Source organism: Sphaeramia orbicularis, chromosome 20, assembly GCF_902148855.1.
Source record: "Sphaeramia orbicularis chromosome 20, fSphaOr1.1, whole genome shotgun sequence".
Classification (NCBI taxonomy): Eukaryota; Metazoa; Chordata; class Actinopteri; order Kurtiformes; family Apogonidae; genus Sphaeramia; species Sphaeramia orbicularis.
In genome coordinates this window covers 24,854,058-24,871,990 of record NC_043976.1, presented here as the reverse complement: position 1 = coordinate 24,871,990, position 17,933 = coordinate 24,854,058, and the positions used below count along the sequence as shown (strand labels likewise).

The 17,933-nt window shown below is 38.7% G+C and overlaps 1 protein-coding gene across 1 annotated transcript in view; it reads right to left on the bottom strand.

Moving 5' to 3' along the window:
* The window catches only part of ofcc1 (orofacial cleft 1 candidate 1), an 81,454-nt gene that overhangs the window by 43,517 nt on the left and 20,004 nt on the right, over nucleotides 1-17,933 (bottom strand). The window contains exons 12-17 of the mRNA XM_030123941.1: nucleotides 15,168-15,410; nucleotides 11,175-11,323; nucleotides 10,771-10,885; nucleotides 9,322-9,667; nucleotides 3,472-3,563; nucleotides 1,565-1,710 (exon numbers count right to left, since the gene is read on the bottom strand). Of these exons, the coding sequence (XP_029979801.1) occupies nucleotides 1,565-1,710; nucleotides 3,472-3,563; nucleotides 9,322-9,667; nucleotides 10,771-10,885; nucleotides 11,175-11,323; nucleotides 15,168-15,410 (1,091 nt within the window). The remainder of the gene's footprint in view (nucleotides 1-1,564; nucleotides 1,711-3,471; nucleotides 3,564-9,321; nucleotides 9,668-10,770; nucleotides 10,886-11,174; nucleotides 11,324-15,167; nucleotides 15,411-17,933) is intronic.

Below are 17,933 nucleotides of genomic sequence, written 5' to 3'. Positions count from 1 at the left end.
TTTGTCTGACTCTGTCCTCAGGTAATGTATTGAAGCCCAGACTAAGTCAAACAGTAGAGATGTGTAAGGGCATGACTTTGAGATGGCAGTCTTTAACTTTAGTGTAAAAGCCAACTGCGGTATCCTACCTTTCTAATGCTCTGATTAAGGGAGGGCAAAAAGGCAGCCTTTAGCTCAGAGATACTGTAATGTGTGTGCTTGGAAAGATGAAATCAATAGCAGCAACACCTTCACAGGGCATCAGGGAACAGCCAGGACTCCAACTCAATACAATCCGTACCTATAACTGACAGAAATGTCTCATCACACGGAACCTAGCGACTGCTCAGAGCTAAAGAGCGGCACTATGAATAATCGTGAAAACCATTTAATTGTGTCCCTTTGTGCGCAGTCTGCCTGGGTTCTGTGTTCGTTTTGTATTCACTCTCCCTCAAGATAGTCCCTGTGTCGTCATTTGTTGGCAGGATACGCTGGTAATCATTTGAATTCCCCCAGTATGTTCAGAAGATGTCAGGGAGTAGTCTCTGATCTTGTTTAATATGTGACCAGCAGCTATAAATTACCAACTCCCAGAAATGAGGAAACATGGGTACTTTTAAATCTCCAGGGAGAGCTCTCTCCTCTCTGTCTCCATCCTTCTCTCTCACACATAGGCTCCCTCTCTTTCTCTTTTCTCTCTCTCTCTACCCTCTAGTCTAGTAGTATGTGTGGTAATCCCCTCCCCTTAATTTAGTTGACGTTCATATAAAAACAAATACCTGTGACTTTTTTGTTGAAATAAGCAATTTTGCTTTTAGCCTGTTTTGATGCTCTATGGCTATACAGTGCTGCACCTTGTTGCGTTTAACACGTTGGGGCCAAGGTGTTTGAAATTCTGTGTTTCCTGCTCTGTTTGTATTTCATACAACCCTGTTTTCTCATTAAAATCCAATGCTGTAAGCCATAATGAAGAGGAAAACAAATTTTTTACAAACCTCTTTTGTTGTGCAGTGAAATGGGAAATAGCTAAACCACACACATCGCATAATATGGGAGTTACACAGTGTTTGCTTTGCTTTGTGGTTTTTTTTTTTTTTTTTTTAACTGAAAAACTACAAATACTGTGAAGTCATTTAACATTTGTGATCTTAGACAGTTTGGACTACATATATTCAGAGGCAGAAAAGTTAAGGTGTAGTGAAATGATATAAACCAACACTCTTTTCAAGTTTTATTAAGCAATTTTAAAACCTTACATTTTTTACACAAGTTCAAGGGGACTTCAGATTAGGCCATGAAAGTATTGTTTGTAAATTATTTATGCCAACAGATTCATTCTGGAATAACCAATAGAGTCGCTTACACCAGGGTGACACTCATGACCATATTCGTTACAGACATGTGACTACAGTATCTGTATCTGTACAGGAGGTGTTCTAGGAACATTTTGTTGTCAGCGTCTGTTTGGTTGATGCTGTGCACATCACGTCTGTGAGGCACGAAAACCATTTGTTGCCCACGTTTTTTCTTTTTTTTCACATTTGAATTTCAAGGCTGAGGCAGGATAATGAGTGGTGAGACTTACTGTAGGGAGAATGTATACTCCTCCATCTCCTCCGTGGAGAGGTTCTCCGTTGAAGGCTGCGTCTTCTGTTTGTCTGCCTGCCGAGGCGGTGCGCTGCTGCCGCTCATGCTGGGGCCGCAGCTATTTGTCTTCTTGATTGGCTTCTTCTGTGAGGAGCAGAAATCGGGGAGAACACATGCGGATGTCATTTGTAATCAAAGCAGGAAACAGGCCTCTGAATTTATCTTGGGGGATGCACACGGTGACAGTGACAGTATGCGTGGCACTTTGGAGCCTCTCCTATATCTCAACCGCGCCTCAATTGACACCAGACAAGAATGACGGCAAAATCGCATAAGGCACGCCATCATTCAAGTTGAGTTCATTTGGGAAACGTGCATACAGTGACGGTGGTGTTAAATATGTGATAGTTGAGCAGCTGGCACTGTTTTTTCCACACAAGTCGTTTACTGTCATCGTCATAAACACAGTCAAATGGAGTTAGGAAGTGGGTTTTAAATATTTCACCAAGGTACTTGGGAGCAGATATTATTTGTTAAGCCGCCAACATGTTAACGGCTGGCTTTCCTGGCCCTGTCAGCCCTGCCTGTGTTGCCCTTGGGTGGGCTTAGTGCCTTTCTGCTTGAAGTTGTGAAATACTCACTGATGTATGTTAATGAGATCTACCATTGGAATAAGCAACCTCTCTCTTTCTTCCTTCGCTGTCTCACTCTACCTCTCTCAGTCTCTCTCCCAGTTTCTCTCTCTCTCTCTCTCTCTCTCTCTGTCTCTCCCTCTCTCTCTCTGAGATAAACTAGGCCCAGGAAGTAGTAAATGGGCAGGGCCCCATAAAAGCTCCATCCGTTTTCATATGGCAATCTTTGCCAAAGCAAGCTTGGATTCCAGAGTGATGATCACAATAAAAAGGTGGAAAGGAGCGGGAAAGAAAGCAGGAGAGAAAAAAATGCAGTAGATATATAAACCACAATGTTCTCTGGTGTCTCCCCACAATAAATTTAATGCAATACCTTAAGAGTGGATTCCGTATATAGCTGAATTCCTGCCCTGTGGGCAAAGTGGTCGCCTGGAGAAAATTCATTTTAATTAGGCCTGCACCGCAGGTTGAAGGGTTGAAATCTGATCCCTAGCGCTCCCAGGCTGGGGCAGGTTGGAGATCACTCCACTTAATCATTAGACAACTGGGTTCCACACCACGACATTTGACAGAGTTAGCAAGGTTTTAAAGATAAGGCCAAAAGGAGAAGAAAAAAAACAGCCTACAGAGGCTGTGGAGAAATAAAAGCTCATATTAACAAACTCATTTATTTAACAGGTCATCACTGATTAATGGTAGTCTGAAGAGCCTCTTATACATCAGGAGGTTAGTAAGACTAAAGACTTGGAGAGACAGAGCAGGCAGGCGGGAGAGGAGTGTGTGTACGTGTGTGAGAGATGGAGGCTTGATGTCCATAGACTTCTAACTACCTCAACAATAACATCACAACAAAAGGCCGCAGCAGAGGCACAATGGCAGGGGCGGACCAGGAGGCAGCAATGCCAGATCAGCACACAGAGTCATTTTGCAATTACCACTTCAAAGTATGGCAGGTAACATGCAGGCTTTGATTAATTTAGCTTAAGTCCTCTGTAGCACAGGAAGAGGCGTGTTTAGAGCGGCATAGAGAAAAAAGGAGGCCTGGCTGGCATTGCTGATTTCACAGAATTTGAGCTGCTTTGGCTTGTCAAGCAGATCAAAACTGGCTTTGAAGGCTGAAAAATACCTGTTAGTGTGAAATGTATTTTGACAAATCTCAGATAATAAGCAGGGGAGGTGTGTGTGGGGTGCAGAGAGAGGCGGGAAGAGAAGGGGAAAGCGGAGAGGGTGCTCATTTCAAGGGTGGGAATACTTCCCCTTAAATCACTGTTACCTTGTACTGGATCCCACCCTCTGCTTTCTCTCTGCATGGATCACTCTTCTCTCCTGTGTTTCCTGAAATGGCTCCTGAGGAGCCATTCTTCCCTGCAATCCCGAAAGAGAAATAATGTGCATTGAGTGTGGAAAAAAAAAAGGTACATGTTTGTTTTCATTTGCAAACCACATGTAGCAGTTAGAGTGAGGATCGACAACAGTTGCAGAAATATTTACATCACAAAATCCAACTGATAATCTGATAAAAACAAAACTAAACTAAATATAAAAGTGCTTCATGGAAAATGTAAGGGCAAAACAACAATTTAATTTCTTAAATTTAAAAAATGAAAATAGCATTATTCACTCCACAAAAACTAAAATTATAATTTTGCAAAATCAATTTCAAATTGTGCTTAAAGAATGGGAAAAATTCAAGTTTTTTTTTTTTTTTTTTTTTTTTTTACAACAGAGAGCAGAATTCAAGCAGAATAAATGTTTTTAAAAAGTAATGTTTGGACTGTACCATGAAATCAAATGAAATTCTCTTTGCATTTCTGAGCACGCTGTGAGTGTTGCTTTTGTCTTGTTTTTCTACTCTGAGGCAGGTAGTGAAGATGTTTTGCTGTACTGTCTGGAGACTTGCAAAAGCAACAAAGAGAGGTAGGAGTGTTAACTTATGGCTTCAGCTGCACAGTCATCTCTGTCTCCCGCAATCTCAGAGCTGAACCTTCGCAGCCTCAGTGCTCTAATGTATGCAATTAGAAATGATGAAAAATCGGAAAAGAAATTAAATTTGGTTGTAATACATTTTCCAATTCTTCTCTTCTTTGGAAAATTACTTTTGAAGTGTTTTTTCATCCTCACCCTCTTTTCTCTCTCTATCTGTCTGACTTTTTCTTTTTTTTTTGCTGTAATTTAAATGGTAAGCCGCCAGATGTGTGTCTCATGCTTGAAGAGTCGAAGATCTGCATTATTTAGCATATTAACATTCACAGAATTTAAAAAAGGGTTCCTGCGTTGCCTCGAGGTTGTAATTAAGTAAACCTTAGCTTGATACATGTAAAAATCTCACTATGTGAAACTTTTTCCCCTGTGGAACCAGTCACATCTATATAATACATATGGAAACCTCTGCGATGATATAATTTTTCTCTTGCTGCAGGATTAAATATATCGGTAATAATAACTTAAATATAGGCAACACATCTAAAATCCCTCTGACAGCTTAAATGTACTTAAATGGCAGGAATAGTCTGCTCACTGCTATTTTTATGGGAGTCTAAAATCAGATTTCATCCTAACACAGATGTAGTTTTTAATTACCACCGTATTGCTAGTAAACATTTGGAGTGCCTACAGTTACAAGGTAATAAGGTTATATTTGTTCTCTTCATAGTTCTGCATTTTCATTCCATTACATAACTGTAAACTCTTTTGTGTCAGCTTTAAAATTCCAATCATCTCACATCGGTCAAATATCATCTTTATAGTGATATTATCTGAATGTCCGCACTTGAGGACAAGATTTTATTAATTTTTTTACAATCTGTAGCAATTAAAAGTTAAAAGTGGCAAATAAAACTCTGCCATTTGGATTTAAGTATGAAAATGTGGGAAAGCAAATACAAAATGGAGATCACTCCAACAAATAGGCACAGAGTTAGAAACACTTTTGTGTCAAATACATAATGAAATGTAAATCAGAACTTTTGCATTTATCCAAAACATCAAAGATAGTCTGACTTTGAAAATATGAACAAGGAATAACTGTTAAAGCAGGCTCTATGGTTTAGGTAACCACAAAGTTTCTAGTTGAAGTGCAACTATATATCATCAAAGTTTTTGCGTGTGTGTGTGTGTCTGTGAAGGCAGTCGACAGAACAAAGCAGCCCATGGCCAGCTGCTTTAACACAAAAAACACACACATACTCTGTAAACTTCAGCACATACAATATGTAATTGTTATAACAATAGCGTCTGTGGACTCATAGACATGGACCAACGTGGATTAGGATGCTGTCTTACACTACACACACATACACACACACACTGCTTTCCACTAGGCCTCACTTGCTAAGGCGCAGACGCTGTGGAACCAGAATGAGTGCGGAGGCAGCATCGACAGCTTCGACAGCTAAGGGCTATGTCCGTGAACTCAGAGAGCTAGAACTGCCACAACTCCAGCCTCTCCGGGCACTCAAGGCCAACAACAAACTCCTTGTTATCCCCTCTGCTCTGAGCTGTACTCGGACTCATACACACACACACACACACACACACACACACTCATCCACTGCTTACACTGCATGGATGCACCCACACATCGAAAGGGATACCAACAAAGATATTAATATGTAGACACTTGCATACATGCACAAATATTTTCCAGGGTACACATACAAATGAGTGTTCCTCACAAGTACATAACTCAATGCACCTCTTTTTTCAGGTTTACACACATAAACAGACTAAGGAAAGAGAAAAGCCTGAGGGTTGCAACACTGTCAAGACCCCATCACTGTGTTACCGGTGAGATGCTGAGGCTGAGATGGCTGCTTCTTGCTCACCTAGGCCCCTAATTGCCTGATGACTGGTCCAAAGTTACAGAGGGATCGAAGGTCAGTGACTCACAGATTACCCCAGAGTCTCTGTTGAGATCTTATGCTAGCGTTGCTATGATACTGGGAGAATTTGGTGTCACTTTACACATACCGTAGACATGTTCTTTTTCTTGCAAAGTGTGAAAGCACACATCTAATATGTTTATATTTACATATGATTCTTTGACTTTTCTCAGTTAATGATACATTTTGTCACTCTTGAAAGTCAACTCTGTCTTCACTATCATAACTACAACATACTCTGTACTTGTTCTACTACACAGACACTGAATTTAAATGTATGAGCTTCCTGTGGATGCATTAACACATTCTTCTCTGTTTGTCCTCCACACTTACTGCTTTTTTTTTTTTTGGGGGGGGGGGGGGGTTCTAACATACATTGTGCACAATTTTCATGTGTACTTCTGCAAACAGCCAAAAAAAGTTTAAATCCATTCATTTGGAATCTGGGCACCATTGTAACAATCATCAGATGCAGAGTACAACAGATTGAGAGGGTATGATGTAATATTGTGGTTTGAAACCCTGATGACTAGGACCGGCCTGGAGGGAAACATCCTGAAAGTGTAGGGTACGTCTCCAAAGAGGACATTAAATGAGGAATCCTTGAAATCACCATGCATGCTCAAGGGGTGAATGTTGTTTGTGCACATTTTTATTTATTTATTTATTTAATGAAACATTGATAGTTATTTCATGTTTATCATCTTCATCAGAATCATCTGTAAACAGTGATCCAAACATGAAATAAGACTAATCTAATTAGTCATTTTGGTTGAAACACACAGAGTGTAACTAGATCCTTCAGTTAATGTGAAAGGTCACTTAACCCAGTGTGCCTCCAGCAAATTTCTACCATTAAAAAAAGTCAAATACACACTATCAGACTAGGATAAGTCATATGTGGTAATTCAGAATAATTATTATCCAGTGTAATATTCATCAGAAACATAAAAGCATCAGTGCACAACAGCATGACTGTCTTGTGATAGTCAGACTTTTTGATCAAAACTTGTCAGAGTTATTATCTTGGATTGGGATGTCAGGTTTTGTTCTGTAATAGACACCTCACTGCACACTGTGATTTTTCTACAGGGATTAATTAACTTAAGGCCTCAGGAATACAAACTTCCAGTCTCACTGTCAAGCTCTACTGTCTCTGTGTGTGTTATCACAGTGACAAGAGGTCTCCATATACTTGTCCTGATTCTGAGACAAACGTGTAATGAGGAAAATCCTGGTGTCGCATGCGCAGAGAAATCCATCTCCACACAGCACACATCAGACGCAAAAAAGGCATGAAATGGGAAGGAAATGTCTGAAACCCCAGACTTGACAGAAGACTGCAGAACGGGGGATAATTTGTTCTTCTTTTCCTCACTGAATTGGATTTCCATTTTTGGCTAGGTTAAAGTTGTCCGTCCAATCGTTCCCTTCAACCTTGACGTAATCTCCCCATCTGAATGCCATAATTCGCTCCAGAGGTAATGCAACATGAACGGATCTGTATGCAAATGAGGCGCAAATGTCAGGTTTGCTTAGAGAACAGTGTGGATGAGGTGTTGTGCAGGACACCTTTTGATCCAGTATTTCTCTTACGGATCGGGTTCACTTCTCCAGCAACCTCATCACCTGGGCACAAAAATGTATGTGTGCTGACACTTCTGTCTGTGTGTGAGCCTGACTCTGCAGCCGAATGTGTTGAGGAGACCCGGTACCTCTTGCCTTGTGTGGCAGAACATAAATCTCCCATAGTGAGTACCTCCCTCCCTCCCTCGTTCTCTCCCTCTCTCTGGAAAGGCAGTCAGTTCGTTGGGGACACTTCCCTTGTGGGCGTTAGGATCTCTGTGGGGGGTCACAGGTCAGCCGGCGGAGGAAGCGACAAGCTGTGAAATGTAAAAGACCAATTTCTTCCACATGTTTCAGTGCTGGGAGAACACTGCCAAGCTGTCAGCCGGCATCACGTTTAAAATGGGCCAGGGTGCTACCCAGCAGACCTGTCACAACTCATTTGTAATTAAAAAGCCTGTGTGATGTTTAAAGCAGAGCACCCCAGAAACTTTTGAGAACTGTTAAATAAAGATGAGCTGTGCGTGCAAAAAAAGAAAAGGGAAAAAAGGGGGATGTATTAATAACAAAGACGCTAGCCAGTCGTCTTTGTAGTAGATCAATTCCAAATGAGCCTGTATTTTATTTCTGGGAAGGGCTAGGATGTTGGATCAGTCGATGGGAAAAAGGAAGAGTATGTTTTTAAAATGAGGAACTAGATCCTTGATACCATTAGCAGAAGTCAATAGTTATCTCCATATGTGGTAGCAACTGTTTACAACTACACCTGATCCACCACATATCTTATCTATGAATCTGATTCACTTCATGATTTATCAGCTTTGCATCATTATCAGAAACAATCTTGTAAGAAAAGCATAGAAGCATCATTACAGTACAGGACTATCATATTATCACATTATATTATTATATCACATTTGCTGTTTGGAACGTAACCCTACTGAGACGGAAAAAATCAAACCACCTGCAGCAGGAAAGTCACACACACACACACACACACACACACACACACACCACATCACAATCACGCTCAAAAAGAACACACAAACCATCAAAAAGGCCATTTTTGGTGTGAAGCAACACTAACTGTGCAAGTACTCCAAAATCTGTCCAATTGCCAACACAGCTGAAATAGAAATATAATATTGAAATATAATAATGAATTATAATTAAATATACTCAAGTGTGCATTGTGACAGATAAAAATGAAAAAAGAAATGTATGATTTGTTTTTTGCAAGTAGCCAGCTATTCACTGATACATTTTAAATAGGTTGCTTCATTGGGGAGTAGAACTAAGAAACTGGAGCTTGTTTGCTTTAATATGTTGGTGGTATAATCAGAAACTCAATTTGAATAAATGTGTAACAAGTCTATCAGATGGGTCTATCAGTAATGTAATTACTGTTCAAATATTTGCCAGCACTAACACAAATACTGTGTATCTGTTGAGTTTTTGCATAAAATCTAACTGAGAAAACATCCTTTGTTTAACGTGGCTTCTGCCTATTGCGTTCTGTCTCTCATCAGCCCAACCCTACCCTCCAGCACATTCACCTCTGAGGAGAACTGCTGCAAGTGAGGCCTGCCATTCTTCTTATCCCAACGCTTGTGACATTAGGGTGACATTTACACCCTACTGTGGCATAGTTGGGGGTTTTAACATTGAAACCCTACCTGGCAAAGATGAGGAAGAGCAAGCAGAATCAGCTGACAGGTGGAGAGAAGACCCCCGGTGAGAATGTACCACAGCTGTTTCTCCTGCTCGGTTGCTGGGTCCTGCATGCAGGTGGTGTTGGGAGTATAACTGGGACTGGGGATTCATAGGCTGAAGTTGGAACTGGGATTGTGAGGGGAGGTGGGACAAAGGGTGGGGGTGGAGGTGGGGCTGGGCTGGCAGCTGATCCTGGGGTTGGTCGAGATGGACCTCAGGATGGGGCACAACAGGTGGATTTGATGGGGGGATAGATAGGGTGATACAGCGTTCTGGTGCCCCTAAAGTTCCAGAAGGGAGCCTCTTTACCTGAAACACAACAAACAAGAGGAAGGAGGGGGGCGGGTGTCTGTGTGTGTGGCTGAACATTAATATGACCTCCCCGTACTAATGTCACCGGTACTTATGTTTGTATTATTCCATTGCATCACCATTCAGTCCCTGTTTATGAGAACTCAGCATGTGGAAGTAATTACATTACAGGTGTTAGTGATCAAACTACACACATAACCGACTATTAGTACTGGTCACAGTGTGTCATAATCACATTTAATAATGTAATTATGACTATAAATGTAACTAATATGATTATTATACATCTTTTTGTACTGTACATCTGCAAAAATTTACAAAATACTGCAATTTACATCCCTTTGGAGTCAAAGTAAGTAGACAAAGGTAATGATAATACAGTAATCCAAACAACATGTCACAGTCAAAGGGATAAAGCCTAGACAGAGCTTTGTTCTGGATTTTAATTCAATTAAGTTGTTTACTAATCTAATCAATGCATCAGCTCAAATACATCCGGCATTGCTGAGTAGAGATGTGGTTCTTGTTTGGTCTCTGGGGACAATTTCCAATTTTCTCCGTAAAAGCTTTTATCATAGAAAATCCAAAAAATCTGACCCCCTCTACCCAGAAACACTATTCTGTCTCTGAAATTGTAGGAGAGGAGAGCAGGAAAAGTACATTCACATATGCACGTCTGCCATTTCATATAATAATATCACAAATAGTCATTACTGATGCAACTTGGACATAAAAATTGGAATTTGGATACAAAATGTAAACTACACCGCTGCCTGTAAAGTTCAAATAATTTTGCAATGATAATGATAAATGATAAATCGCATCGTTACAATCATTGAGAAGAGGTAAAAACATTATATTCCAACTTTATAGGTGACAGTATATATCTATTAATATGAAAAAAAAATTAAAAAAAAAAAAAAGAAAACAAAAACTATATATGGAGCACTATCAGCATTGTTATATTCACTGTTTTTGGTAAATACTGCTATAAATTTTGTTTAAAACTCACTCTTGTTTTTATATGATTGTAGTCAATTTAACCATGAGTTCTTCACAAACACTACAACAGATTCGATCAAAATAAAACACAAACACACCTGAAAGTACAGGTTACACAGCCAGTGGTCAAGGTCAGAGGAGATGAGGGCTTCAATCTTTCTAAACTGGTCCAGTTGTCTGGTGGGTTCGCCCCTTAGCAGAGGGGTTTTGAACCTGGGGTAGTGTCATAATATAAGACAAAAACTGTCATTATGCTGAAAGATGGGATGCATGTTTTAAAAATGAGCCTGATAATTCCCTTTAATTTATTTATATATATACATATATATATATATATATATATATATATATATATATATATATATATATATATATATATATATATATATATATATATATATATATATATATATATGTGTGTGTTTTTTTTAGTGGGAACTTAGCTGAAATTTCTCTTAACCAGCTGTAAGTGCTCAACTCTGGATCTGCCCCAGTGACCCACCTGCCCTGGACGAGACTGAGGCTCGGGCCATAAATAGGAAATGCCCCCCAGGCCATCACCGAACTAATGTGGCGACTCTTTCCTGGTAGAGCGATAAGTTGGAAAACCAGGACCATGGAGGGTATGGCCTCACAGGTTGCAGGTAAGATCTGCAGAGGCATAAAAAGACAAAGTTTGGTCCAGCTTCATACAGGTGAGCACACATGCCCGCAGGCGTATACACCAACGTATGTAACCATGAGAAGAGTTGATTAAGAAACCAATGACAAGCAGAAAAAAGGGCTAGTAAACAGGAGAGAAGCCCTCAGGGTGCAACTACTTGACTTGAAACCTCTTTTAAGTTATTACTCTTTTCTTTTTTTTGGGTCTGTCTTTAACCGTCATCTTTACCTGTCAAATTCAGAAAACTGTCAATAAGGAGGTGCTGGGTGTGGGCATCAAAATCAGGGTTATTCAAGGATGCCACTGCGGCTGGTTGCTGCACACACATGTGATCTGACACCCCAGGTGAAGGAGGACCTGGGATCGCTGTTATAGTCCACAAGCTGACAGTTAAGTGAATTTGAGATGGAGCGCAGCAGGCTTCCATAACAGGAAAAAAAAAAAGTGTTAGTGGTTAGCAGTTGATAACAAACATATACATTCTTATTTACTCTGGCATTGGTGGGTTTGCTTAAAAAATGAACTGACAGTGAGGTGTGTGCCACTTCATCCATCACTGGGTGGAAATATTTTATCCCTTTATTAGTTGTAATGGAAAACGCGGAGGACTTGTTTTAATACATAAATCATGTGTATCCCTCCCACCCCGCAACTAATCTGCTTTTGGTGTGCACCTGTGAAATGATGGGTAGTAGTGTCTGAGTCAGGACACAAATTTATGGAATAATATAACAGATTATGGATATTGAGGATATTTCATATTATTCATTTACTGTAAGAAATATGACCTACATAAATAGTCATTTGCCTGCATATACGCGTACACATATGTGAAGGGCTTGCCTGTGGACTAGTGTGCTTGCATAGAATGTGTATATGTAAAGTTCTAGTGTGGGAGTTTTTTTTTTTTGTTTTTTTTTTTCTTTTCAATCAAATCACAGAAAATAGAGTTAGAAAAAACATGATAAAAACATATTAAACCACAAAACTACAGTGCAAATGATTATCCCTTCATTCATGATTAAACCAAAAGAAAAAACATACATTATTATACTGTCTTGCTTCTTGTCTTTCTTCATTACTTTCTGAATCTCTTTTTTATTAGAGTCCTATCTCCACATGGTAAAAAAAAAGCCCCAAAAGACCTGACTCTTTCCAGCATATCCATGACATCTCCAACTGATCTGCGCTGCTTTGTGTCTCCATCCAAACCCAGACACACAAAGCAAAGGGTGAATGAAAAAAGATGGAGAGAGAGGAAAGGAAAATAAGCTCCTGGCTTCCTCCTACCATTGCTAATTCCTCATTTCCTCTTAGAAGGCACTGCAAGCACTCCTGAAATCGCACGCTATATAATGTGGGCAAAAGACAGAAAAAAAAAAAAAAAATCCAAGCCAATCCTGATAGTCCCAGGCAAATCTGATCAGCGTTTCCACCACTAGCAAAGAGGACAACAACAGGTTTTCTTATAAAGCACAGCTGTGGGTTTGGGGAGGAGAGGAGAGGAGGGAAGGAAGAGTGACATGAGGCATTTACCATGCCATACTTAAACCTTTTTTTACCTCTGAATCAGATCCCAGGTCCCTATTCAGTTTATGCCAGCTTTACCCCATCTTTTATTTTTGATGGGAGATGTAGACAATATTATCAGGAGGCTGTAGCTCAGTGAATACGCCCACCAGCACATTGACAGTGTCCACATGTGGTAAAATCCAGCTAAGGCCTTTAGAGTTGCCATCAGAACAGTGAAGAAGCCCTTTCTGAGCTCTCACAAAACTCTATAGGATCACAAGGGACACTGGATTTAGTGGCTTCTGTTTCAGGGTTTCTCTTGTGAATCTTTTGTCGTGTGAAAACGTCATCAGTGAATAAACATACACAAAGATTTCTAATCCACTGGTCAATATCGACCATCCAAAATGAGTATGTGGGTTTTTAAGATTAGTTCAGCTTCTATAGAAGATGTTTTTCATTCCTACCATATCAAGAGGTTTAGGAAAGTGGTTGTGAAATGTGCATGGATTTCATCTAATATAATCTGCTGTGTTGTTTCATCGACCAAATGTGCAAATATGCTTAGTCTTTCATTATGCACCCAAAACGGAGGTTCAGAGTTGCTATACCCTTTTAAGAATATTGCATTTTAGTCATTTCCGTAAAACTTTTCTACTTCTTTTATTCCCCTGATCCAGCTCAGGCGTCTTACAGATGCTCAAAGATATGGAGAAAAAGAAGCTAAATTTTTCACTGCATTTGTACTTAATTTTCATTCCCATAAAATATTACTTCCTTATATAAATGAATTATTGATCTTTGGTTTGATTTACATGCATGTATTAAATGTCATGTTTGAAAAGTTGTTGTTTTATTCATATGGAGATCCCCGGAGAAAAACCTAGAGGCGGTGTGTGGCGTATTTTCATATGCCGTCTTTTACAGCAATATAACTTCTCATAACCTCTTCAATCTAGAATCTGCTCTGTCTTCGCTGTAAATGATGAAACTGAGGGAAACAAAAATTTGGAGACATAAAGGGCAAAATAAATAACTATTAAAGGTACAGTGTGGAAGGTTCTGTCAAATTATAGCAGCATATTTTATTATTTGCTTTGCATCAGATGGTATTTTACTAAGTTTTACATTGAGTTACATAAATTGTTCTTCAGTGTCAGTGTGAATGTTTATGTAGACTGCACACTGAAAATTAAATATTTGCTGACTATTCACACTAGAGTATGTTTTGGCACACTCCAATGCTAAACAAACAGAAATTACAACCAATCTGAATTTCATGGGGGGTTTTTTTGTGCTAACAATTCCTTAAATTACAGAAATTTAGCCACTGATTACTATCACTAGTATCACAATTAATGTTTTTACAGTCGTGGAAAAAATTATTAGACCACCCTTGTTTTCTTCAATTTCTTGTTCATTTTAATGCCTGGTACAACTAAAGGTACATTTGTTTGGACAAATATAATGATAACAACAAGAAATAGCTCATAAGAGTTTAACCCATAAAGACCCAAGCAGCCCCCGGCTGTCAAGACCATCTACTGATCTAAACTGTTAAGTACCTGTCAGTCCAGTAATCCTATCCATTCATGTAAATAATTGGTGTAAAATGCAGTTTTTCATCTTTTCATTGTCATCAGATATGACCCATTTGGACATTCAGAGGCTCCGTAGTTACGGTGGTAACACCATCATCTTCTACAACATTGATTCACCAGTAAAACCTATGGAGTTGGATCAATAACAATGGATGGAGATGCTTGTTTTAGGTTCAGTTATTGATATATGTACTGAAAAAGTCACTTTTTCTTCTGTTTTCTCTGTTTCTGATATAATAACTCAAAAGACTAATCTGAGCTTTTATGAATATCTACATGATCGGTAAATTAAATGTAGGAAAATATCAGCTTTTCACTCAAAAAACACAAAATACAGAAGATAATATTACAATAAGTGGTGATAAATCACTTAAGGAACATCGAATATGGAAAAAAAACTCATTTGGGAACTATCATAAAAGTAAAACTGGGTCCTTATGGGTTAATGTAAGAGCTGATATCTATCCATTTTCCATGTTTTCTTGATAATAACCAAAATCACTTCAGTTCTTACATCAATAGCTATGGCATTGTACTTCCAAAAACAGTGCTTTTAGGCATTCCATGTTTTCTTTTCTGTCTGTTTTAGTCACATGATACACACAGGAGTTAGTACTTGATTGCACAATCATTGTTTTTGATGACTTTTGATGGTCTAATAGTTTTTTCCGTGACTGTGTGTATATGAATGTTTTAACATCACAACAATAGTCCTCACCATTGACAGACTTTGGTTAATGTGCAGATCAGTGTCAAAGAAGTGACCGCGATGCTCGACTGGCTCGGTGGACACAGCCCATTGTTGCTGCTCTTTCTTGCTGCAACAGGACAGGACCGGACCCCACAGACGGCTGTGAAGGGCCACTTTGATGCTGTAGCGGCCTCTGGGAAGCTTGTCTCTGGTAGCTCTCAGACAACACACACACACCTCCACAGGCTGGGGAGTTGTGCTCTGGATCTCCTGCAAAACACAAAGATATAGACTTATTTGCAGTATGTATCTTTTCATATTTAAATTAATTATTTGACATTTTAATGTTATATCTTTATGTTACTTACACAAATGTTCAGCTGTTTAATACTTCATTTTGTACTACTTAATATATTGTAGATACTAGACTAGACTACAATTCCCCTTAACAGATAAAGACCCAGTGCTACTTTTGTGTCAGATCCAAAATGAATCTTTCTCTTCATTTAACCGTTCATAAGTGATTTATCACCATTTATTATAACATCATTCTCTGTATTTTGTGGGGGTATTTTCAGTAAAAATCTGGTATTTTCCTACATTTAATTTTATGACCATGTAGATGTTCATAAAAGCTCATATTAAGGCCTCAGTGCTGCAATAATGCCACATCAATGCACCTGCCAGTTAACACCTGACTTAACCCATAAAGACCCACAGCTACTTTTGTGGCAGGTCCTAAAAAGTTTTTTTTTTCCCTCTTCTCTATATCTAACCTTTCTTAAGTGATTTATCACCATTTGTTATAATAATATCCTATGCATTTTGCATTTTTTCAGTAAAATCATATATTTTCCTATATCTAATTCACTGATCATGTAGATGTTCATAAAAGCTCAGATTAAAGTTCATTGTTATAATATCAGAAACAGAGAAAACTGAAAAAAAGTCACTTTTTAAGCCAAATATTTCATTAACCAAGCATAAAAACAAGTGTCTCTATCCACTGTCATTGATCATACTCCATGGATTTTACTGGTGAATCAGTGTTATGGAAGATGACGTTTCCACAGTAACTACAGAGCCTCTGAACGTCCAAATGGGTCATTTGTGATACGATGAAAAGGTGACAAACTGTATTTTACACCTATTTTTTTACATGGATTGATAGGATTAGTGGATCAACAGGTATTAAATGTCTTAGATCAGTAGATGATTTGGAGTTTTTATTGGTTAACCTGGAAATATACTTCTATATAGGTATGTTCATATATGTTATCACATGGAAGAACCCAGTTATGTTTACAGACAAAAGTAGTTACATGTTGCAAGAAATCAAACACTTAAATCCCCCTTAAAACAATCATCATAATGATTTGAAAACACATAGCAGCTGTAATTCTAGTCAACTATCATCTGGCTAATTTATTGTTTGTTATTTTCATGTTGTAGATAAAAAACTTTAGCATCACACACATAAGTGTAAATAGTTTACCTGGCACTGAGACAGATATTCATCATGTTATCTAATCCCGATGTCCCTGCACTCATGCAAATTATTCTATGGCTACTATTTTGAATATTGTGTATTTTTTAGGTTATCTCCTCAAATATAATTTGTAATAAAAATGAACCATCTTTAGACTCCCTTCCTTATCCAAAATGTTAGGAAAACACTTTTTTTATTCAATTTTAGTAATACGACAGTTCTTTTTGTTTTGTTTATCATTTGGAAGCCTGTGGTATTTGCAGAAAAGACAGACAGAATGACTCGTTCTAAACTATCAATTTGTATATGTATGCAATTCAATCTATCAGCTGTGGAGGGGGTTTTGACCAAAAGCTCCATTCATATCCTGTATGAGAGAGATGCTTTTGACAGATGCAGCCTTCTATCCACCAATAGTCACTGGAGCATTTAGGGGTTATGTGCTTTGCTTCAGGGCACATAATCAGCTTGTTATCAGACTTAAGAGTGATATTTATGGCCAGATTGCCCATTCAAATGACGGTTTCAGAACGCCAACTTTCTGGTAGCAAGCTCATCCCACTAACCTTCAGGCTACATCAGCCCACTTGTTGTTTATTTGCTTGTTTGTTTTGGTGACATGTGCCTCTTTTTTAGGGCTTAAGATGAGTAATAGGGTAAGCTGGCTAGACAGTTTACTTTTTTATATGGAACATAATCAGAGAACAATATAAATACATATTCAGTCTTTTGTCCCCTATGGCATCTCTTGAACAGCCGTGAATGAAAAGTCAATCTGGCTTAAAAAGAACCACTTGGTCTTTGTCACTATTTATATTTATATTTGTAAAACTTCAGCAGCGATGTTGGCCGGTGCCCTGAAAATCCAGGGAAAATGAGTGCTGATATTCTCACTGAACTTTGGCTATAGTTCTACTGTCACCATGATGCACATTCTACCCCTTATCCTGTTCTATTTTAATTCTATCCTAAGTGGAGGAATTTATTTTTCTCCTATTATCGAAGGCGCATCTCTTAATACCCATTTATTTTATGTACTTGAATTTACACTGTGTTCACTGACTCCCTAGGGCAAATTTTGAGTGTCTGGCAATTAAGGTCCTCAATTCCAATCGATGACATAGTAGCACTCAGGGGCTACAGTACATGTGCTCACATACACATATACTCACTCATACATGGTTTGTTTTACAGTATACTGTACAGTAGCCTTGGACTCATACATATACCAATCAGCAGCTGCGATTGCCCATTGAAATGCCAGTCTAAAATAGAGAAACGTGTGCATTTAGTCCTTAGTAATG